At 46.5% G+C, this 23232-nt stretch overlaps 1 protein-coding gene across 2 annotated transcripts in view; it reads right to left on the bottom strand.

The window, feature by feature from the left end:
• Window positions 1-6627: 6627 nt before the first annotated feature.
• Window positions 6628-23232, bottom strand: part of RIN3 (Ras and Rab interactor 3) — a 70399-nt gene continuing 53794 nt past the window's right edge. For both annotated transcript variants that reach the window (XM_075503453.1, XM_075503454.1), the window contains 4 exons: window positions 22252-22560; window positions 13457-13588; window positions 9862-10025; window positions 6628-7920 (listed from right to left, as the gene is read on the bottom strand). In XM_075503453.1, coding sequence (XP_075359568.1) covers window positions 7612-7920; window positions 9862-10025; window positions 13457-13588; window positions 22252-22560 — 914 coding nt within the window. In that variant the 3' untranslated portion in view covers window positions 6628-7611. The remainder of the gene's footprint in view (window positions 7921-9861; window positions 10026-13456; window positions 13589-22251; window positions 22561-23232) is intronic.

Genomic DNA, 23232 nt, shown 5'->3' with positions numbered 1-23232 from the left:
CAAAGCTGAAACGTGAAAGAGTGGGGTTTTGTTCTGTCCGTTTTCCTCCTGCAAGAGTGATTTCCAAAGCTTCACCATCCTAAATGCTACGTGTGGCATTGTTACCCCTTCCCTCAGGGATGTGCCGAAATGAAAGAGGCAATCTGCTGACGGTGTCACTGCACCCACAATACTGCCTGAGATGCAGCGGGGTCTTATCCATGCCCTGCAAAAAGCACTAATGTGCTATTGAATTTCCAGTTTGTAGCCAGAGACCCATTTCCTTTGCAGTGACTCAGGGAACAGCCCTGCAGAAGGAAAAAAACCAACAACCTCCACCTGCACTGATCAATACATTTGTTTTAAGGCCTCCAAATAGCATCACACAGGTTTAGTGCCTGCATGGCAGGCTGTTTATTTTGGGATGGTAACAGAACCTGATGAGAAAATCATTTTAGGATTGTCCAAGGTCAGTCTTATGCCAGAGCATCTTGCGGTGTATTGGGCAAGCGCAGACACCCTCACTCTTCCTGCAGGCACGCAGCTGCTCAGGCTGCATTCCTAGAATGCTGGGGTACAGGAATGACTTCTGCAAAATATGGAAAGCTGTCAGGTTCCCAGCAAATTGTCATCAACAGGCAGGACAGGGCAAAGTTGAGGCTGCGTTATTTACAAAAACCTTCCCTGAGGAGAATAGTTGTGTATATCCATATAACCCCTGGCAAGTGTCCTTTGCAGCAGCCAGGACTTCCTGTCCTCCTCCTCCTCGTTGCTAGGAGCAGAGTTCAGGGCCCTTCTCCCAGCCGTTCTGTGCCAAGTCCACCGTGCCTTTCTACCCAACGTCCTGCCGCAAACAGCAGTTCACTGCCTTTGCTTTGAGAGGACCTGGAGGGCAGGAGGCTTGATCAGCCTCCATAGTACACTGTATGCTCTTTCTATATAATGCGAGCTTACATAGACACAGTTTTGTTCAGAGCGCATGTAACCAGCCTCCCTTCTCTACTAGTGATAAAGCAGAAAGCAGTTCACCTGGAGTTGGAGACAATGCACTTTTTTAGAGATTCCAGTAAGTAATACTATTTTAGCTCTGTCCAAACCAAGTTGCATCTTCTCTCACCAGGATGGCTTAAGGTAAGTGCCAAGCAGCCGTGCCCATCTCAGGGCACGATTTCTACGACAAGGTGACCCGCCTAGTAGATGAAGAAAAGGCTGTGGATGTTGTCTACCTAGACTTCAGCAGCGCCTTTGACACAGTTTCCCACAGCATTCTCCTGGAGAAACTGGCTGCCCATGGCTTGGACGGGTGTACTCTTCGCTGGGTAAAGAACTGGCTGGATGGCTGGGCCCAAAGAGTGGTGGTGAATGGAGTTAAATCCAGTTGGCGGCCGGTCACAAGTGCTGTCCCCCAGGGCTCTGTGTTGGGGCCAGTCCTGTTTAATATCTTTATCAATGATCTGGATGAGGGGATCGAGTGCACCCTCAGTCAGTTTGCAGATGACACCAAGTTGTGCGGGAGTGTTGATCTGCTGGAGGGTAGGAAGGCTCTGCAGAGGGACCTGGACAGGCTGGATCAATGGGCCGAGGTCAATTGTATGAGGTTTAACAAGGCCAAGTGCCAGGTCCTGCACCTGGGCCACAGCAACCCCATGCAACGCTACAGGCTTGGGGAAGAGTGGCTGGAAAGCTGCCTGGCAGAAAAGGACCTGGGGGTGTTGGTTGACAGCCGCCTGAATATGAGCCAGCAGTGTGCCCAGGTGGCCAAGAAAGCCAATGGCATCCTGGCTCGTATCAGGAATAGTGTGGCCAGCAGGACTAGGGAAGTGATCGTGCCCCTGTACTCGGCACTGGTGAGGCCGCACCTCGAATACTGTGTTCAGTTTTGGGCCCCTCGCTACAAGAGAGACATTGAGGGGCTGGAGCGTGTCCAGAGAAGGGCAACGAAGCTGGTGAAGGGTCTGGAGCAGAAGTCTGATGAGGAGCGGCTGAGGGAACTGGGGTTGTTTAGCCTGGAGAAAAGGAGGCTGAGGGGAGACCTTATTGCTCTCTACAACTGCCTGAAAGGAGGTTGTAGAGAGGTGGGGGTTGGTCTCTTCTCCCAGGTAACAAGTGATAGGACAAGAGGGAATGGCCTCAAGTTGTGCCAGGGGAGGTTTAGACTGGATATTAGGAAATTTCACTTCACTGAAAGGGTTATCAAGCATTGGAACAGGCTGCCCAGGGAAGTGGTTGAGTCGCCATCCCTGGAAGTATTTAAGAGATGTTTGGATGAGGTGCTTAGGGACATGGTATAGTGGTGGTCTGGGCAGTGTTAGGTTTACGGTTGGACTTGATGATCTTAAAGGTCTTTTCCAACCTATACGATTCTGTGATTCTGTGATTCTGAAGGCCTCTCTTGTTCCTGTGCTCAGCCTCTGCCCTGCGAGAACAGGGGCAGAGGAGCAGCAGAGGGAAAGGACACTTAAGCTAAAGTCCTGACTAAGCAGCATTTCGTGCCAAGAGCTCAGGCAGTTCTGAATCAGAGGCCGCTTCCTTCCTAAGGACACGATACCCAAAAGAGGCAGGAGACAACAGAAATATTACAAGTCTGTAATCCCATGCACCACAGGCAGAGCTGGCCGGTATCCCACAGCAGCAACACCCATCCAAGGAGGGACTCTGGTGGGGCAGGCAGGGTCTTTGCCTCAGCTGCATAGGAGGAAGCACCGTTTTTCACAGTGCAAGGGGTTGAAATGCTGGACCAGTGCCCCAGCGTGGCTGTATGATTTCCAGCCCTGGAGACGTGCAGCACTGAAAGGATGAGGCCCTGAGCAACCTTGGGAGGCAGCCCCACTTGAGCAGGGGTTGGACAGGCGACCTCCCGGGGTCCCTGCCAGCCCGAATCACTCCACAAACCTGTGGAAAAAAGCCAGTCTTGTGCCGGGTTTCGATGCACAGTTCGTGACTGATGCATAATGAGGCCCAAAAGCTCTTGAATTCAGCAGGAAGACTGCCTTTGATGTCAATGGCTTTTATTTTAGGTTATACATGACCTGCCGGTGTCATTACTTTAGTGAATTATTGACAGATTGTATCACTGGGTGCAAAGTGGCGTTAAATCAGCTCTGTGCACGAAGTGGCCATGTGGGCTTTTTGTTTTTTCTTTGCAGAAGTTGCCAGGTTCAGCAGGTCTGCCTCTTCCTCTCTCTCACACTGGGATCCTTTCCTTGTGAGTAAATGAGTGATTGTTGCACAACATTTCTCTGCAAACAAGTGTTTGAGGAGGCCTTGGCTGGATTGCACAACCCTACTTGGTCAAAGTCTCCTGAAATACTCCTGCCTGCTGATGGCTCATGTGAGGGCCAGAGCATGAGTCACAGCGTGACCATCTTGACTAACCAGGGGAGGTCACAGATCACCAGACTGAACCGCTTCCTCCTCGCCTGGGCTGCAGCATGAGGAAACCCCATGGCAAAGCAAACGAATAAAATCCCATGGAGCATTTAAAAATGCCCATTTCATTCCCACATTTGACTTTTTTTTCTCACCACCCAAAAAGTCAGATACCAGCCCAAAACAGCGCAGGACCCTGGGCACCCAGGTCCGGAGGGAGGGACATGCTGAACTGCTCCAGCAGTTTCCACGTTGGGGCCTCAGAGCTTTGCTAGGGTCACCAAAACAACAGCACGTTTGTTCCAGACAGGCTGTTTCTGCATGACACTGGCCCGTGCAGAGCCTGAGTCCCACCACTGAGCTGTGAGCTTGGAGAGGAGGCAGCCGTCTCTGTCCTGGGTCCTCCAGGATCCCATCATTTGGGTCATCTCCCAGCTTGTGTTCCCTGACAAGGGACAGCTGTGGTTGGACCCTGGGGGAGCCGGGTCACCCCTGTACCCCAGAGATGTATGTTTAGCAAAGTTGCTGCTGGTGGTTTATATAACGTGACCAAACAGGCCAAGTGCCCCACGGCCTCTGCGCAAGCCCCGCTCTGCACCAAGCCCCAGCACAGGGATTTCCTTCCAGGCAGCTCACGGCCAGGCACAGTACCTCACATTACTGGCAATAATCTCTGAGTTCGGAAGAGCCATGGCAACCTTTGCAAATCAAATCAGAGCTTTGCAGTTGTTATGCTAGAGGAAAATGTTGCATGTGCAATTTGAGAGCCTTCGTAAAAGCCCACAGAAATTCAGCTGGCACTCCTTGCATTTTGAAAACTGGGATCTGCAGGTCTGATTTTGGGACTAGGCTTTGGTAAATTTTAGTCTGAGCCCATTTGGATTGCAGTGATTTAGCACTGTCATGGTTGCCATGGGCTGCACTGACCAGCCGTATAATCCATGGTTCCCCCTCACCTGAGGTCCAGCTGCTGACTCAGATGTCCCAGGGTGCTGCGAGGTGCCAGGGCACTTCACTTCATCAGTCTGTTGCTTGACCCTGGCCAGTGCAAAGTCCGGCTGCTCTCCGGAAATACCCGGCAGAAGATCAGTCCTAGCTTCCTTCCTTGCGTGTTTCTACTTTAGCCTCATCCCCATCAGATTACTTTAGGCTCATTAACTGTGAATGTTACAGTATAAAGATAACCTCATCAGGCCAAGGACTTTGGCAGACATACACATCTTTGCTCCTGGGCCTTAAAATAACCTGCAGCAGCCATGGTAGAACTAAGCTGCTGGTCAGAACCCCCACCTCTGGGTCTGGCGCTGGGGACCCCCAGTCCCACCATACATGGATCCCGTGCAGCGTGATACCTGTGCACAGGTGGTGGGAAGCGAGGTGGGTACATGGCTTGGAGTCCTACCAAGGGGGCCAGTGGGAGGTGGGCCAGAGAGCCAGTCTGGGCCCATGGTTTGGGTGGGGAAGGGAAGCAAGAGGTGGTGGGGTGTCTCCTTTGGGAGAGTGGGTGTAAAACAGAGGATTTGGAGAGTATGTAGGGGGGTTGAGAAAAAAGGAAGGTTTGTAAGTGATGCTGCCCAGAGGTTGGACCCTCCTGCTGCCACAGCCCCAGGGGTGCCAGTCGAGATCGTCCTCAGTATGGGCAACACAGAGCAGGTCAGCCCTCAGGACATATGGACATCAGTGATGACACCTACAGTGGAAACAGGACAAGCGGCCTTTCTGTGCGGTGTGTCAGGGTTTTACTGGCAGTGCTTCCACCAGAGGGGAAACTGCCACGAGCTCGCCCAACACGCAGGGATGGTGGTGGGCCGAGGAGCCAGGCAGGGTGAGGACATGTTGCCTCACAGCCAGAGTGCCCAGGGGACCCTGTACCCAGCCCCTCGGTGAGGGCCTGCTGCTGAGCCATCGGCACACGACATCCAGGGCAGTGCAGCAGAAGGGCAGGAGCCGACGCCCTTGCCACAGCCTGCAGGATGGACACGGGGAAGCTGCTGTTGGGGCAGAGAGGCCAGCAGCTCCCGGGGCCATGGGGGCTCTCTGGGGGCCTGTCCCACTGCTACAGCCAGGAGTGGGACAGTGGGGAGCAACAGGGGCAGCCCCAGTCCTGGGCATCGGGCACCTCCCTGAGGACGGGGACAGGCTGAGGCCAGGCTGGGACATAGCTGTGGGGAGCTAGGGACCAGCCCTGCTGCAGCATCACTGGGGCAGGGGCTGACAGCCCTGGGAGGCTGAAATGGGGTCCTGAGCCGTGGGCTGGGTGGGGTAGCCCTGGGGAGGCACTGGAGGCAGCAATGCCTGTGAGTGCTCTCAGGGCGCTGGGAGCACCATCTCCTCCATCAGATCAGTACTGGAAACCTGTATCTCTGGTTTGGTCATGGCATCCCAAGTGCCACCCTGAGAGCAGCACAGGCTCCCAGCAGGAGCACGCTGCCCTGCAAGAGGCTAATGGCAGTGCAAGGGAGGGGTTCAGCTCCGGCATCCTGCGGGTGTGCTGCCCAGAGGCAAGGTGGAGGAGCCGACAGCTGCACATGAGCAGAAATAACCATGAATTTGGAGTCAGCTCAGTGCTGATGTCACACACTGCGAGTTCTGCACATGATGTCCTCGAAATCAAGATTGCTGTTATTCACTGTTCCTCTTGCTTGGTTGTTGTCCCTTCCTGACAAGATGTGCACGCAGCCCAAGCTGGCAGATGCACAGCACTGGTTTGCTATCTGTTTGCAGATTTGGCCAGCGCATGCTACAACTGGGGCACATATAACCATGGACATTTCAAGTCCCAGAAACTGAGAGAGTGACCAGCTACACGCAATGCCATTTTACCTTTGGAACTTCACAAGTAAAGCAGGGACCTTGGGCAACTTGGCCAAACGTGTCCCAATTCTTTCTTGAATGTTAATGGGAGGAAACAACAGCAGCTTTGAGCAAAACCCATAGTAAAACACCCTTTTTTTCTAATCAGAGCTTTGCTACGCCTGATCCCAAGTTTGTGTAGCTGCAGTGGAGGTTACTTGCCTCCTGCATGCAGACAATCCAGTATCTTGTGTTTGCAGTGAGAATCTTGCCTGAATGAAGGCACCCAGAAGGCATGGATCTGTCTTGCAATTAAGGCTCCTGCTTCCATTAGCCAATCCTGAAAAATTGTTTTCAAATTTCATGAAATGCATTTTTGCATTGGTTCAATTTATTCTGTGGGAATTTAGGTTTGCAGGGAAATTTAAGTCTGCAATGGCTGAATGACTTGAAAGCACATGTAGAAAGGAGAATTAGCAAGTTCTGTCTGCAACAGCCTGAATTTATTGAAGTAATAACCTAGTGGGACTTATAGATACGAAAACACTAGAGAAAATGACATCCTGGTAAAAAGGGACAGGTATTTAATTCTAGCTCTTTTTGACTTTCAAATTTTAATCTGGTTTGCTACACTGGGCAAATTATTAAGTTCTTTACAAACGCTTATTTTAAAATAATTGCACATATCACACATGGAAATAAATATAGAATTAACCAGACACTATCATACAACCAATGTGATTAAAACTGCTGTACATGTAAAACTGATGGTGAAGACTTTCAATCTTTAAGAAAAATACATTGATGAAAATGCCTGTACTACCTGATTTCAGTGACAAATAGATGGCAGAAAATGTATTCTTAGTGAAGGTACAGGATCATCTTGCATGGTCTGTAATTATGTGGACTTCAAAGGCAATGACGTTGTAGACAGCAAGACAGAGATGGAGTTCTGCTACAGGTGGCAACGATATGCCACTGAATGCATCAGACAAGACTCAGTTTATTCAAACTGGGTGAACAGATGCTGTCAGGCATAAACGCAGTCTTACCTCCAGATAGCATTGAGGTGTGTGCAGACCTTTCACAGGCCTTGTGCATAGAGGCGCTTCACACCTGCCATAATTTATTATGGAGTAAATGTCCGCTTTTCCACAAGATCTCTGGATTTTCTCCACTCCATTTACATTCTGTGACGTTGGCTGGTTGCCAGTGGGAGGTTCTGAGGTTTGATACTTCAAGTTTTCCAGAGGATGAATGTTCTCCTGAATGCTCCTTTTATTTCTGCAAATTAACTCTTCTGAGAAATGCCCTGTATTCCGACAGCATTTACAATTAGCATATCTGCCCTATGTTGAAGGCCACGCTCCAGAGACCTTCTGAGGTCTGCAGATACCAGAAGATCTAATGAGATAAACTATCCAGCCCTTCCAGGATGACAGCAAACACAACAAAAGAGCAGCACAGCCCTTAGAGAAAGTCTGACTCTTTGACAATTGGAACTGGTGGGTTTTCATGGTCTATTGGTTTATAAATAAAATGGAAATCTTTCTTGGTTTCATTCTTCAGCAGGGAGGCTTTGATATGGTGAGGAAGGGCATCTTTGTCCAGCTGCAGCCACTGGTCATCAACATAAACAAAGAGTCCATAGTCCTTGGGATGGGAGACCTCAAACTTCTCAGCACACTGCTGGCTCAGCTGCTCAGCTGTGGTGTCGTTCCGGGAAGCAAGTGTCCTTGACTGAGCACCGATTTCCAGAAAGGAGATAGAGATGAAATCCTGAAGAGAAACATGAGGATAGATCTTGCAGTTAACACAGTGACTTGGGACCAAAGGCGGCAGAATTCAGCCCAAAGCTCTAGCTGCCTAGAGCTCCTAAACACTCCCAAATATCCTCCAGTCATCCTCCAATGCCCCAGTTTTTCTCTCCTTTCTCCCCTCTGATGAACAAGCTCTGAATCCGCAGAGACTTAAACTAACAAACACTTAACCAAATAATTAGCCCTGTAAAGACACATAAGTGAAAGCTTTTTTCTGATTTTGGTGAATGTCATTAATGAGCAGTCTGCAACAGTTCCTTCTCCCACCTTTCTACAGCTCCTGAAGAAATAGGATGCAGAGAAGTAACAGACTATAACAACAAGCCAAAAACCTCAGACATCTGGCCTGAAAACCCCATCTCACAGAAATAGGAAAGGGCTGGCAGTGCAGTAACCCTTGTAACTCCACTGTCACCCAAACAGCACCTTGAGAATGTGTCCTCCAAACTTCCTTCCATCACTAAGGAAACAGAAGAAAAAGTATGCTGAGGAGGCTGATTTACTTGTATCCTCTTTCAGGCAGTAATGACTGTTGGGACGACTTTCCTCTTGCCAAACTCATGAGGAACAGAATCTAGAGAGCTTTTGGTCACAGTGGAATCTGCATGTTTAATTTGCATCTGTGACGTTCAAAAAAATTCCCAGCCATTTTGGTCAGAAAATACTCAGGTTCCCCAGCAGAAGTGAGATTGGCCAAATATGTGGACTATGGGTTTCCAAACTGCATTTATGGAGTATCACTGCAGATGATTAAGGCAGCCAGAGGGATGTGCAGGGACATGCTGAACACATCAGCAAGCTTTTTACCTCTGCCAGGATGGGCTTACATATCTCTGGTATTACCCCTCCTTCAGGCCCTTACGCTGCTGGAGGTGATGGGAATCTTCTGGGGAAATGTGGCATTTGCTCGCTCAGCAATTATGCTCCCTGCTAGGTACTTGCTATGAGCTACTGCCAGAGCAGCACTCGGGGCTGGATGGATATTTGGTGTATCCCATCCACCATTCACAAGTTCTGAGATCATCAGGGACTGTTTTGACTGCAATATGAGAAACATATTCAACTCCGTGCTTTCACCGGGCTATATGGTCTGTGTCTCCCCCTCAGGAGACTTTCCCCTGGCTTTCCCCTCGGCATTCACAACTTTCAGTTTTGCTTTGTGAAGGCTTTACAGAACCTGAGACGTGGCCTTTGCTGCCTCCCTGTGGGTGACAATTTGATCACAGGACATGGGGCTGGCAGGGCATCCCGACTGCCTGGTCCTACATCCAGCCTCACCATAGCCGGAGGCCCAGAGCACCCATCCGTCCTGGGACCGTCTCCCACTGCTGCATGGGGAGGTCTTTGCCGGGCCATACCCAGCACTGGGCTTCAAAGCTAACCAGACGTTGTTGGATCTTCCCTGCTGCCAGACAGGAGAAGCCAGGCTCTGGAAGATGCTTGTCTGACTTGCCCTTGGGGTGTCTCAGGTCCTCCTACAGCTTTACGCCATCTAGGAACCGCCGCTGTGTAGCCTGCTCACATCTCCTCAGCTTAGCCCATGATTTTCCCAGGCCCTAAGGGTGATGAAGAGGTGCTCCCTGCCGCAGCTCTCCACATGCGAAGGCTCCTACCATGCCTCCTTCGAGATTGAACAACAAAATCACTCTGCAGTTATGTTTAAAATTATATCGTTATGAGGGTACTTCAAGACTTCAAAATGCATTTTGTAAGTAATATGTATTTCAAATGAGGCGTGTTTTTTTAAGATTTGGAAATCTTGCACCATATGTACTCTTGTTTTTTTAACAGTGATTTGGGTTAATTTTGTTTTAAAATAATTATCATATTAAAAATTTGTAAGTATGGAGAGCGCATGTTCATCTTCCAGGCTTTTTCCCTAGAAAATAATGCCAGCTACCTGCACTGATGAGCGGGAAGCCCGGGCCTTGTTCAGCGTCCTCCGTCGCTCCCAGCGGTGAATGGAGTCCTGCACCTCCATGCTCAGCTGCCGCGTGACGGTGATTTTGTCATAGTTCTTGATGTGCTCCAGGGCCCCATAGGTGGTGGTTAAATAATAGGAGCCTGTGAAAGGAGAAGGGCTTATATGAACATCACACCAGCACAGGCCATTCATTTCCACTTCGACCCTGCCTGCTCGTGCCTGTGCAGGGCAGCTGTCTAACACTTGTGCTGTCTGTGCCTTGCTGCAGGGAGTGCAGGGGTATCTGACCTGAACCCAAGGGAAAGGAGACCTAACGACCAGCGTCCTCCACCTGCTTCTGCTTCACAGCAATGTCACTGCCCAGACGGCTGAGGCTGTAGATGCCTTAGGAGGAAACACAGGCTGAAGGTAAACTACTACAAAAGCTGCTTTCACAAACAAACCCAAACCAATGCCTTTGACCACAGATGGCTTATTCTTTGGGGCATGGCCATCTTTTTGTTGTGTTTAACAGGGCCAGTACAACAGGTCTGTAATTTGGGCTCCTGAGCAGTCCCCATAAAGCAAGGAAATAGTAACAATCGTAGTGTACTCTGTAGGAAAAGTACAAGGCCTGGATTCAGCCCCTCCAACTCTAGCTACCTCGCTGAAATGTTTAGAGCCCGGGTCCCCTGTGGGCTCAGCACCATTGAAGGATGTCTCAGACCCGCAAGGACGAGTTACTCTCTACTCCCTCCATCTCTATCAACTAGACAGGGCGCCCAGATGTTTGGCTGAGAGTAATTCCTGGACTGTTCGGAGTTGTGGGACAAATCTTGGTAAAGCAGAGAAACAGGATAAAGCGGTAAAAGCTTGCAGCCAGCCCTTTTCCCTCAGAAACTCCCTGACTGCTGTGCTGTTGGCTGCAGCAGGTAATAAATAACCAACTGCAGCAGCCAGGGAAGCAGCTGGAGCGTGGTAAGAACAGGCTTCATCAACAGAGATGAAGATAAGCCCTGATAAGAGCACAGAGTTGAATATGAGGAAGCTGCTGCTCTGGTTGCGGGGCAGCCCCGTGCCAGGGCACGGCCCCAGCGCCGGGTTAATTAAAAGTGCTCATTTTCCCAGCTGCCTCCCGGGCTCAGCTCCGCTGACGAGGGAGAGGCTCGGGCCAGGGTCTCCTCTGAACAGAGGGAAGGAGTCAGCCTGCAGAGTTGCTCGAGCAGCAGCGCAGTGTCCCAGAGGCAGCGGGGAAGGGGACGCGTCCCCTGGGCCTCCAGCCCAGAGCACGCCCGGCCTGCAGCCGGCGACAGGCCAGGCCTCGGCGGGGCCGGCGCCACAGCGAGCCCCGCGGCGGGCGGGCCCTCCGCCCCGGCCTCTGCGCCATCCCCCGCTGCTGCCCCCCTCAGCCCGGGTGCCGGCAACACAGGGACGAATACAAATTGCCCGCCAGCTGGGCGGAGCTCCCCGTTTTTAAGACGTTTCGTAATAATTGCAGTTGCCCCTAGATGGCACTCCCACATCACCCAAGCCTCCCGCCAGCCCGCCGGCGGTTCCGCAGCCCCTCCTCAGGCTCCGAGGAGCTCCACAGCCATTGTGGCTGGTTGCGTAAGTGGTGGCTAAGACAGCATTTTATTTAAGAGCAGTAATTTTAGAGCGCCGTTAAAGTTTGGTGTATGAGAGGAGATACCAAGACATTGCCATTTGACTTTCTGTACTTGGGAGGATGCGATGAGGAATGTGCCACAGCTATGTAGGTCTGCATCCACCGAAAACTCTCTCTTTACTGTCATCCACAAAGTGCTGCTGAGAACAGGCTAACAAGCCTGCAAGTGCCACTTTTCCCTTCTTAAATATAGTTACTACCCTCCCTCGTCTGTCATTCAGTATTTCTCCTGCTCTGGCAGAGTCAGGGGACCTGCGACTTGGTGTATCCCTTCACTCAGAATCCAGGGAGGAAGATCTCCCAGTCCCCCACAACAGGAATTCATTACATTTTCTTTAAGAATTAATTTTTCTTCCACTTTCCAGTATCTTCATTTCCACAGAGTCATTCCCCATCATCTGTCCTTGCCTTTGCCCCAGTAGTCAACATCACTGTTGTTATAAAATTCATTCAAAGTACATTTTTAATTTGGAGGTCAGATTTAAATGATTTTATGTATTGACCTGACGTAATTTCACAGTTTTCTCACTTCTGCTTTCCTTTTTTTCCTTTTATTTCTGTGCCTGAATCACCTTTTACCATTTAACTTTGAAAGGCCTCACTCAGGTTAACTTTTGCCAGTTCCTGTTTTAGCCCTGTGCTGCACGATCTCAGAGCTGTCTTCACTGAGGCGTTCTTTTTTTTCCGTTCCCTGTATCTGCAGTTACTCCCAGTCTCCTTTCTGATGTGATATTCTGCCAGTTTGATCTGGAACTCCCTCACAAAATTTTTCTCCTTTGACTGGAGCGCACGTTTCGCACAGTCTTTGCATCTTTGACTTAAGAGAACTTCCACCCAGCTTTGCCTTCGATACCCTGAGCTCCCAACCCAGCTGACTTCAGTAACCAGCCTGGTAGTGTGCCCTTTTGAAATGAAGAACCTGTGGGCAGTGTAGTCACCAAAACCAGCTTAGTCATGTCAGCAAAATGCTGTGCTTGGGCTAACATTTTTTCTGCTAACAATTCTTTTCAGCAGGAAAATTAGCCTGTGCAGAAACCCCTCACTAATACAATTGTATTGCTACTGCTCATTCTGTTAGTATTTACTTTTGCCCACCTCTGCACTGTGCTGGGATGACATGCTCTTCATTAAGCCTTATACCTCCATTTAATATAAATAAAATTAGTCTGCTGTTGTTCATACAGGACTCCTTTCTAGAACCTCAGTATTTACCAAAACAAAGTCTAAAATAAACCCCTTTTTATTGGTTTGGTGACTACTTGGTGAAAAATTATCTGTGTTCCTAATTGAGAGTGCGTAACCCTGTCACTGTTAGTAGCATTTGCTTCCCAAGCTATATTTAAGAAACTAAAGGCCCACAGTTCCCTGGGGTATTTATCCCTCTAATAGCAGAGGTCTTTATTCACATCCAAACCCAATACGCCTCTCTAAGCTGACTTACTTTTCTCTGCCTCACTCTGATACTCAGCTAGAGAACTTTGTCAAAGGGGTCACTCAAATTTAAGAGTAGAGTGACCATGAGAATGATGTATGGCCCCAGGCATACAATGCAGTTTAAGAAATGTGCTCTTTTCTCATTGGAATAAATAAAAGTGTCCACACAATGGATTGCAGCAACAGTTTAATTTTAGGCAAAGACCTTTTAACTTTTCAGCCTTTGGGCCAATGAACACTAGATGTCTCTGTTTAGGTTACTAATCCAGCAACTCAGTTCTCATTTATGCTGGGTCCCTGCCTTTCTAGCTGGTGTCTAAGGGCACTGTACTGCTAAAAACAGTTAAGTGTTTGACAATAATTTTAGAGCCTCAGATTTGAAAAGCTTGGCCAAAGCTTATCCACAAAGCCTAGCCAGAGCCTTGCTGCACTGAAGCAAAGTAAATAATGATTTCCAAAGGGAATATCCCAGGAGCAAACACCGTACTCTACCTTCCCCTAGCTGCAGAGCAGGGTCCATGAGCTCCATCATATATTCCACATTCAGAAGGACTTCAGTCAAGTTGCTGCGGGCCAACACATACATGAGCACGGGGAGGAAGTCATCTGCACCGTACGGCTTCCCTGAGCAAAGAGAAACACAGAGAGGTCCCAATAAACTCACCACAAAGACACGTTCCCACACAACAGTGACAGCTTCTCAGCCGGCATGTCCTTTGCAGACTTTAGCTTACATTATCTGAAGAGTTAAAGCTCAAAAGCGTCAGCAAAGAAAAAATGTTGAAAAAGGGAAAGTTAGTTCACTTTAAAAGTAGGTAAACTTGTTTCAAGCCCAAAATATGAGCTTGAAAATTTTTAGTGAGCTCCATTTCCACCATTCTTTATTAACTGGAGAAGGAGAAACTTAAACTTCATGGATCACAGACAAGTGACAATCCTTGAAGAATGCAAAGGGTGCCAGCTCGGCCCTCTGATTTGACACTGCCATCAAGACTGCAATTCAAGTTTGCAATATTAGCAGCAAAGTTGCCTACATACATTAGGGGTATTTATTCTCTTAGGTTCGCTCTGTGTGGGACCAAAGAGCAGAAAACAGAATTTGAGACAGTGGTTTTTAGGACTGAGGACTTCTGTGTTTATGTTCCTTCAGAAGGCAAAACATCGCACTACATGTTCCTAATTAAAATAGTCTCCCAAGAGCTAGGATCTAAGAGGAAGCATCTTTCCAGCCATGGTGTCTAGCTAAGAAAACAAAAAGCCTTTCACATTGGACTTAGACTAGTTTTTGGACTTGGTGTTCAGCAGGTGCTAGAGGAACAGATCCTCATGGGCTCAAGATTTCCTGTGCTTAAAACATTCATATCAACAAAGTCAACAAAGTGATCTTACATGTAATCTGTAGGAGCTCTTTGGGATCTCTGAGGACAAAAAAGCATACATGTTAACAGTCATCATTATAAATAATTACTACTTAAAATAGAATCCAAACTGAAGCTGCACTGCAAAGAACACAAGGATAACTTTTCTTATTTGAAAGATGCTTTCACTTTCCACCAACATGTCATAAATTCATCATGGACAACCCATAATAACGAGTTGCTTAACAGGCCTATCTTCCCAACATTCAGAGTTGACCATTCCTCTAACCTAAGCCCAGATTGCTTTCATTCTGAATGTCCTCCCTTGGACAGTGGGCAGTTTTCCTCACCTGAGCACTTGGATGTGTTGGTTTCATGGGCCATGTGTGTCTCACTTGAGAACAGTTTGCCTCACCTCAAAGAATCAAAGCTACCCTAGATGTAGCTTTGGTGAAATTATGCCCTAGCCATTTTTGGCCCATAGTCCACATGCTCTTCCATGGTAGGGCATAAATTCCTATTTCTCAAATGTTCCCACTGACTTATTTCAAATCTTTGCCATGAGTCAGCTTTCCTTTTTTGTCATTCATCGCTGACACAGATTCTCCCCTGGCAAAGAAAGATATTCTTCTGAAGCCTCAAATAAACATGAGCTTAGCCCCTGATTAAAAAAAAAAAAGTGTGGCTTTCAAATAAACCCAGTAATATATCTAGTGAAAGAGAGTTGATCCAGTTAAAACAAAGTGTTGGAGGATGAGAGATTGTCAGGGCTGTAATTCAGTCTGTTTCTAACAGAATCTGCACACGCCATAACATAGACAATTTATTTAATGAAAGCTGGATTAACGCTTTCAATTCTGTTTATTATGGCTGCCTTTAGTTAAATGACACAGCCTTAGGTCTTCAACCAAAATATAAAATTACTTTTTTGTTTCATTAACATCTGGATGGACATTTTGTTTGTCTGTTGTTGCCTTGGCTTATGTCTCTGTGAAAGCTTTAGCGTTGTGAGGCGTCCAATTCATTACCATCATATATATTACTTAATACAAGCAGCTTAGTATTACAGTTATTTAATATTGTCTAGCAAAAAAAGATGACACAACTGAGAAATGAAAATGTACTAGAAAAACTGCACAGAGAAAAGCCCTATTCTCCTTTTGATCTGAGTAAATCAGATGCCAACAGAGTTAGTTCTGTATAAAACTATTGTAAAGGAAGATGAAGTACCAAAGAGTTTACGAGGCTCATTTTTTTCCCTTCTTTAAAAACTTTTTCTTTATGATGTAGTAGTTACTGACCAATGGCATGGATTGGGTGCTTCTGGTTTCCTGAAGGCAAAGGGATTTCCAGTGCAACACCAACAGCAGAATTTTCTCTTCCCTACCACTTCTTTTTCATGACCAATCCATGTTGTGTCTGCTAGGGCATCCAAGAAAGTTGCTACTTCACAACATGAATTCCTATCCACTGGAAAAAAAGTGCTGTTTTTTTTTTATAAAATGTCACTGAAAGAGATCACCAACCAGACAACGGACTGACCAACCAATGCAGAGTGGAAACAGCAACTTGGAACTAAGCAATTCCATGTCTCCAGCCATCAACTTCTAGTGTCAACTGAAATGAAAGTTAGAGGACACTTTTCAAGAACTCCTACAGAATCTATTTTTTTTATTGGCTGAGAAGTGGTTGTATGTACAAGCAGGCACTGAGTCAATTATTTTTCATTGCTGTCTATCTCATTTCTATAAGCTGATTGAGCTCCTCTGCCCACCAGCCCTTGTTATAAACCTTTCTCAACTTTATGATTTCATAGAAGTATTATTGGACTCCCATCTGTTTGTGGCTGAAATATGAAAATCTGATATACAGGGGTTTTTTTATTAATAAACTCAGAGTAGGGATGTCTGACTGCAATAATGGAAAGAGTACTCATTCTCCATATGCTATATGCTCATAACCAGCATAAATTACTAGACATCATTTTAATTCACTTGTGGGAATATGAAGCCTGATTCTTAAATACCCACGTCTGTAGCTAAAGCTGAAGTCAGCAGGAGCTGTAGGTGTCACAAGAGAAAAGCAAAGCTAATCATCAAGGATCTAGCTCTGACTGCATGTGTTGCCACAAACTTCCAGTGTTCCCTACGGCAGGTCAGGCGTGGTATATTGTGCCTGGTCCTTGTAGGCATCGCAACAGCTTCTCTCCACTGACTGCACATGGAGCCAAGGACAGGCACCTGAGAGGGCAGAACTCTGAACCTTGTTCTCCTGGCCTTGGATGTCACAGCAGGCACAAGGACTAGCTTAGACAGGTACAGCTGTCAGACTAAGTATGGCCCTGAGATGCCCTGTATCTCAGTCCATCCATGGGGATAATAGGTGCTGTCAGCAACTCAAATATGACCAGAAGCAGGAGGCACAAAGATACATGAAACAATGCCTGTGAGCCAAGACCGAGAGGTTGGTGCTGCTCAGCATCCTGCAACCCACATGATCCTTGTGCCATGAAAGGCACCGGGGCACTAACCAGTGTCCATCTGGGAGATGCAGCAGGGATGTTCTCTGCAGGCTGCTGCCTCCTCAGCTCCACTTTCAGTCTGGGCCAGAGCCAAGCTCCCAGACCTGCATGTCTAGCTCCATCTGTGGTCTCTCACAGAGGGGTATGTTTGCAGCTGTCAGAGTTAAATCTAGCTCTGACCCTGCCAGTGGTCTCAGTGACACTGGCACTGAGCTTGCTTGTTCAAGGTGGTGTTGTCCTACTCCAGATATGACTTGCTTGCTTTATTTCCCCTTCTTCCCTGCAGGATCAGGAAACATTTATTTCATAAATATCTATAAGAAGCTTAAAATAAGCCTTCTCTTCTGCCACAAACTCATCCTATTATGTTTATAGCACAGCAAATACAACGTCAGCTCCTGGCTGGGATGCAGTGCTTGAATAGTTGGGTATTAATTAAATACATGATTTAAAGCAATTGGAATTCTGCCCAAGCCTCCATAAAGAAATTACAGCCTATTTTAACACATTCATGCATTTCTTTTCCCTCCATGTATATTCTGACAACCAGCAGCCAGTGATGATACTCTGTACCTTGCTCTAATAGTTTACAAACACTGGCATGATGTCTAGCAGCAGCTCTCCAGGAAATACTAATTTTAGCCTAAGTTTATAGCTGGGAAACCTGAGGTTAACTGACATTTGTTCAAAATCGTAAGAAAAGATTGTGACCACCCTTCCACTCACTAGCATTTTGCTGTCTCTTGTCTATCCCATACTACTTCAGCAAGGTTTGATTTATGGTATAGTTGAATTAAGAGAGTTAATACATGCAGGCAGCATGAATCCACTTCAAAAACATGTTTTACAGATCAGAGGAATTCGTTCCCCTTGAAAAATTTGAACTGGCTCTTTAATTCAAATGTAGAAATTGCGCTAGCCAGAAAAAAGATATAATCTCTAGTCCATCAGCCTTCATTAATAGTAACCTAAATACAAATATCCTCTTCCTAAAGGTTACAAAGTAAAACTGTTATGTATAGCTTTATTTTCCTTCTCAGAAGTGAGATGTGATAATGAGCAGTGTGGAGGGATTGCTCTGATTTAGTTTTAGGAGCTTCTAGCATCGGTTCTACACTGGCTGCTGAAGTATTTGAGGTCAGTTTCCTTTTCATAAGCTTAGCTATCCCACTGAAGACACACTGCTTCCTGTCCATGCCTTTGTCAACTGCAGAGCCATACAGGAGTGCATTAGGGCAACTAATATCCTGCTCAATTCTATAGGGGATGACAAACTCAATCCTAAAAGCTAAGGAAGAGAAATATTCCAATGGAATACATGTCCTATCTATCCTCTTTTTCCAAAAGCAGATTATGCATTAGCCATGCAAAACTAATCAATAGAAATTATTAAATCATATGTTTTAGGGCCAGTCACCTAGCCAACTCCGTTACTAGCACAGAACTGTTTCAACTATATACTCCAGTTCCCTGTGTAGTTCAAAGATACTCCAAAAATGAAGCTTCATAACCTTAGGTAGTCCACAAGTTAAAAATACTGCAGTAAGAAAATTGTTCCTCTGTTCATTCTTCTTGAATCTCCTTAGAAAGCAGTCTCCCCATCTTTCAAACTTCCAACTTAAGCCTAGAGCCTTTCCATGCCTGATCTTCCCCACTCATGGACTGACCAAGTTTGGCCTGTTTGTCTCACACAGTATTTCTTCATAAACCAATGCCTACTGCTCCTCTACTTTTGCTTTTCCATCAGTTCTCTTCCACGGAGCGGCAGCTCCCAGGTAGGACAAGGCTGGGTGCTCCAGGCTCACCACTGCCAGTACACACCACACATATTGCAGATTTGCATCTTGTTTATCACTCCACAAGTGTCACTTGTGTTTTTGATTCTCATTCTACTCCTCATTCTCATTCTACTCCTATCACACAATATATCTTTGACATTTTGTCTGACTAAAGGTATTTCTGAAAGATAAATAATAAGCAGGTTTTTTCTACATAAGGTTACAGTGCTTCTATATAAATCAGCTACGCGCCCAACTCTCCCTGTGGGTATTGGGGCATGCCTTCCAAATGTAAGAGCAGTCAGAGAGTTAAGAGCTTACAGCTCCCCATGAGTCCTGCCTCTTACTTTTTCTAGTGCACAGATAAACAAATGCCACCAAAAAATGCCAGCCAGTTTGTGGGGGGTGGTGTGGGTTTCCAAACTCTTCTTTGTCTATTCTTTTAAGCCATATTATTCTTACTAATTATTCCTAGTATCTTTAGCAGGCAGGTTACGTATTTTTAGATTGTAGGTTATGTTCTTGGAGGCATATGTTGCTGTTAAATATTTAAGTTTGCACAGAACTTGGAAAAGCTCAGTGAGACACCGCAGTGCTATCATAATTGTCCCTTTGGGGAGGATTCACTTACTAATACCACTGCCTACACTGTACATGTGAATATCTGAACCAGTACCCCTAAACTCCTTTTATAGTCAGTGATGAACTAACCAATATCGTCAGTGGCATTTGTCTTGAGTCATCTCACCCCAAAGCATGCACCTACATCTAGCCAGATGAATCAACTGAACTCCATTGACTAACTCCCCATTGTCTATGAGAAGCTAGACATGATAACCATCTGTGGCCACCTACAGCTAGATGTAGCTGTAGATGAGTCCTACTTCAACATAGATCTATATCTTGTAGTTGTACTCAGAGGTCTGTTGGGAGAAAGGTGTATTGACAAAGACTGTGAACTTGCCTTCCTGATTCCTTGCGATGAATCAGATCCACAAGTTGATTGCCTTCAACTTGAGGGAGAAATGTTAGTTTAAACCAGCTGAGGATCTGACCCATTCAGTTCATAGTCTAAGTACCAGGGAGTTCAATCACAGCCAATTTTTCAGGCAGATTTTGTCATGTAGTATGAATTGCAATCAAACCAAAGAACTCCTTTCTTAAAATAGCTCAATATACATGGAATCAGTCAAGGCTGACTTCAAAGTTTCTTGACTCTTTCAGCAGAGCAAAGATGGACACTACCACAGGCACAGATCTTCCTGAGTAAGCCTATCCCTAGTTTTAAAGAAAACTTGGTACCTGTTGGGACATCCTGGCCAAATCTGGACTGCTGTACACGGGTCTCAAAATGTTAAAAAACTTGTGTTTTCATATGGGTCTGAAAAAAAAGGGTGCTTGATTTGGTGGTATTTGCACTTTGCTTCAAGATATGAAACCATATTCTCAGGTCAGCTTGTCCTACAGCCAGCCTAAAGTGAATAAAGACCTGGCCTGAGTTGCCAAACTGCAAATTAAACCAGACGACATAAGTAGGTACTATGTTACCGAACAGATAATTTTTCTGACAGAGGTAGACTGATTTTGGTCCTGTGACCAAGGGAATGATTAGTTTTTTGTTCCACCTGCACTGATCTTGGAAGAGGAGGGAACTTCCTAATTCAGCAGTAAGTAAAAGGAGCTAAAAGAAGAACAGACTATTGCACAGGAAGCCGAGCATGGCCTCTGCTCTTCCTGTGCAAAGAGCACTGTGCTGCCTCAGGGCTGGCTGAAAGCAAAAGGGGCCCTGGGCCGCTGCTCTCGAGATGGGCAGAGAGCAGGAGGAGAATTCCTATCCACTGAAATTGGGTCTGAGCAGCCCGCAGCGCACTCTTCTGCACACCACCAGCTGGGAATTGCCTGTCAGAAAAATATTTCTTTGCTGAATGCTTGTCTTTGCCAGGTGGAAAATCAAAGTGATCTGGGGTCAGCTCATTCTGTTGAAGAGGTTTCACACATTTCACTTCTAAGTGGGTCTACAGGATGTTTCACTCAATTTCTCCCCAAGTCCACTGTCTTCTGGAAAGTTAGACTATAGCATTCTCCTCCCCTTAATCTCTTTTTCTGGTCTGAATTCATTGGGGTACATTTCCTTAATGCCAGGCCAGTTTTCTTCTGACCAGGCCCTGATACACATCACTGATCATATATACTGGAGAGGGAACTGGACAAACGGGTGAAGTCAACTTCCGACCTACACCCTGCTTGCAGTAGCACTCAACATGAGAAAACAGCTGAGCTGGCCGAAATGAAGTGCCTTGGTTAGCATAGCAAACCACAATGAAATCCTCTGATTTAATGAATGCCAATCTTTTAAAACATGTAGGGTTTTTTGAATTATTTCCCTGACCCCTAATTTCTGTTTACATAAAATGACACAACGGCATTTCCTGCAACAGAGAAATTCCAGCCCTGAGCTGAGGTGTGAGAGATATGTAACGTACCACCAGCATCAGAAGGAGACCGTGTCTCCTGTGTGGGTTTTAATGAGGCATGTCAGTGTTTGATCTATACCAAATTTACTCTCAAACTTAACACAACTGTTTTAACAAAAGTTACAGCAAATTCCCCTACATGTGTCCAAATCTTCTCATAATACTGGAAGACAGTCAGAGGTCCTACCCGCCCTGCAGCATAGGCTCAGCCCTGGGGTGGCTTGTTGCTCTGCTCTTAATGTGTCTAGATTGGTCATTGAAACTTGCTGCATACTGTCCAAGGGATGACCCTGAGGTGAGGCTCAGAAGGGACACAACAATTCCTGTATGAGTGCTCCAAGGCTGTTGTCAGTACAAAATAAAGCAGAACAGCTAAAAGCACCTTTGGAGATTGTGAGTTCTTGAACAACCGCAGGTTGTTGCAAATTAGTATCTGACTTCTCTCCAAATTTATGCATGGCTGGTCATCAGCTCACCAGTATACAAAGAAAGCTCTTAAACTGGCAAGGCAGATTCCTGGAGGAAGGGGCTTCCTGACGTATCTGCAAATATGCATCCTGTCTGCAGGCCAAGGGCTTAATGTGTGCATTTAGTGGTTGGCCTGAGGCTCAAGTTATACTTATACTCAGAGCACATAATTCCTCACACTGAAGAAGCATAGTAGTGGCTTTTGGAATTTACTGGAGCATCAGGAATTAGTAACAAACAGTACTAGCATTCTGCGTCTCCTCCTGAATTTAGGCAAAACTTCGTAAAGGCCAAATCAAGAGACTTTTCCCAAAGACCCATTCCTAGAATTTACCATTAAGCTGCTACAAGCTGAGACAGAACTCTGAGGATTTATGGAGAGCTGTGTGAAGACCTGTGCAAAAAGGACATTACCTGTAAAATACACACTTATAGACATCTGTTTTTTGGAGTTATGGGGCTTAAAGTTAACCAGGTAACATCTTATACCTGTTATTAGTGCAGAGAACTTCACAGTCACTAACCAGCCCATTCTGAACACAACGTGTGGACAGCTGATATCAAACACACCGACAATTGCTGTTACCTCCAATCTGAATATTATCACATCAACTGTATCATAAACGCTGTTCCTTTGATATATGGAGAAGGACCAGTGAGGGATACCATTTCAGTAGCAGTGCTGTACCTGGGTTTCCCTGAGCCATGGAGTCATAGATGAGCTTGCAGGACTTCAGCAAGATGGCAATCTTCTTTTCTGGGGAGTAAGCTTTGTGCATTGTTGTGAACTTGTGAAAGATCTTGTCCAGCACAACGGTTTCAGGCACACTGGTCGTGACGCCTAGGTCAGTGGTAGTTGTGTTTTGTATCACAAGTTGGTTATCTTTTAGCTGCTGTAAAGATCCGTCTTTGTTGTGGATTTCTTTTAAGTAAGAATCAATGGCTTCTTTTAAAGGTTTCAGGACACATTTGTACAAAGCTGTCTCAGCAATCACTTCTGCATAGAGAAGGGAGAACACAAAAATCCATGACAAATAATCAACACAGTAGTACTGGTGCAAGTAAAACTCCTAAGAAAGCATGTGGTTGGTTATTCATGCACTACTGCATAGCTGTGAGCGGGGAACAGAAACTACATCCCAGAAAGTAAACGTTTCATTACCAACACCCTCCAGAAGCCCTGGATGGGCTTGAGATGAACATCAATGTGCAGTCTCTGCCACTGGAGCCATAGGAGAGCTCCTGCTACCAGCAGCCCCTGCTGCCTTTGCCTGACTCCTGGCTGAGCGGTGTGGCACTGTCAGGCAGCAGGAAAGCCAGCTCTGGGAAGAGATGAGGAACCTCACCTAACCGTGCTTCTTTTCACTGCCCTGCCCTTACAGATGCCCAGGTGGGATTCATCTCATGTCCCTTCTGACATCTCCCTCTGACCTGTTTGAGATATTCTCTTTGGGACAAAATCAATTTCATCCTCAAACCACCCCTTTCTCCGCAGTGACTGAAAAGGGGCTGTAGCCACCAGCTCAGAGGCAGACACCAACATCTGGTCAGAAGTTTCTCACCCTTACTGCTCAAGTGACTCTAACTTACTGATACTTAAGTCACCTCTTACGCCACCTGTGGATGAGGAAACAGTCTGTGTGGGTTGAGCGTTTGCTTAATATTTAGC

This window comes from Mycteria americana, chromosome 5 (genome assembly GCF_035582795.1).
Source record: "Mycteria americana isolate JAX WOST 10 ecotype Jacksonville Zoo and Gardens chromosome 5, USCA_MyAme_1.0, whole genome shotgun sequence".
NCBI classification, from domain to species: Eukaryota; Metazoa; Chordata; class Aves; order Ciconiiformes; family Ciconiidae; genus Mycteria; species Mycteria americana.
Note: the sequence above shows the minus strand (reverse complement) of the source record. Positions and strands in the feature narration are given on the sequence as shown.